We start from the raw sequence: 1,193 nt of genomic DNA, 5'->3' as shown, positions 1-1,193 counted from the left end.
TTGAAATTTGAAAAATATTGAATTTATAGTGAGTAATGTACAATTTTTTTCAAAGTTCAGTATGTGATGTACAACATTTTTCAAAATTTAATGGTCAAAACTCAATATTTTAAATTTCAGTGACCAATCGAAGATATGGAGCTAAGTTTGATAACAAAAACTTTATATTTTAAACTTTAGTGTTCAATCAAAAATATGTACTTAAGTTCAATTACCATTGGAACAATTAACTCCCTTACCCTGTTTCTTAAAAAAAATTGGCATCTCCTCATTTGAAGAAGAGATCAAATTTCTTCATCTAGACTCAGTGGACGACTTTTTGCCTCTTCTTCGAAACAACAAAAAATCTCCAAGACTCGATTTAGGAAAAAAAAATCATTACAATTTCGGAGCTTCGTTTACTGGAGAAAACCACACCCATTTTCAAGATTCAATATTTTCCTCTTAGATTTAGAAGAAGAATTTGAGGAATTCAAGGCGAACCCAGATGGTCGTTACGAAATCTCCGTTATTGACTCTAGTAATCGCTTCTTTAGGGCTTTTCTTTGGTTATTTTTTTGAAATTGCTGAGTCTCAGCAAAATCTGGATCTTTCACCACCGCCTCCGCCGCATTCTCCTCCACCCCCGTCACTTCCTCCTCCTCCTCCACTATCTCCTTCCCCACCACTTCCTCCTCCATCTCCAGCTACCTCCAGGCGAGTTCCGCCTTCCTCTCTCCAGCCTCCTTTGCATTCAAGAAAACACCTCCGGCCTCCTCCTCCAGAGAATTCAACCTCCGCACATAGTAATAGAAATCAACACGACTTGCATAGGGCCATCAGGCCACCACAGAAGAAAGAGAAGTCCAACCCAGGGAAGAAAATTGGGCAAACATTTGTAGGATTTGTCACGATCTTGCAAGTGTTTGTGGTGACATTCTTGTTGATTAAGAGAAGGCAAATTTTGAAGGCTGAAATCAAATATTGAAAGTAGCAAAAATAAATCATTTGAATCTACATTACCTCATCTGCAATTCTTTTCGGGTTGAATTCCACAGACTTTTGAGATTATCTAATTTTCGGCTCGGACATGGAGACTGGTACATCTAATGGATTTGCGAATTGATTGGAGTTTTGGTTTCTCAATATGAGTGACTGCTCTTGTAAATCGGTAATTCCTATTGCCATTCTTTTTTTCTTTTTCTTTTTTTTTT

At 37.3% G+C, this 1,193-nt stretch overlaps 1 protein-coding gene across 1 annotated transcript; it reads left to right on the top strand.

The window, feature by feature from the left end:
- Positions 1-487: 487 nt before the first annotated feature.
- On the top strand, positions 488-936 carry LOC111386338 (extensin-like; the record flags this gene model as incomplete). The annotated part of the gene is made up of 1 exon (XM_023010800.1): positions 488-936. A coding segment is annotated over exon 1 (449 nt), but the record flags the coding sequence as incomplete, so codon positions are not given.
- Positions 937-1,193: the final 257 nt, after the last annotated feature.

Source organism: Olea europaea, unplaced genomic scaffold (assembly GCF_002742605.1).
Source record: "Olea europaea var. sylvestris unplaced genomic scaffold, O_europaea_v1 scaffold35115, whole genome shotgun sequence".
Lineage (NCBI taxonomy): Eukaryota > Viridiplantae > Streptophyta > Magnoliopsida > Lamiales > Oleaceae > Olea > Olea europaea.
Note: the sequence above shows the minus strand (reverse complement) of the source record. Positions and strands in the feature narration are given on the sequence as shown.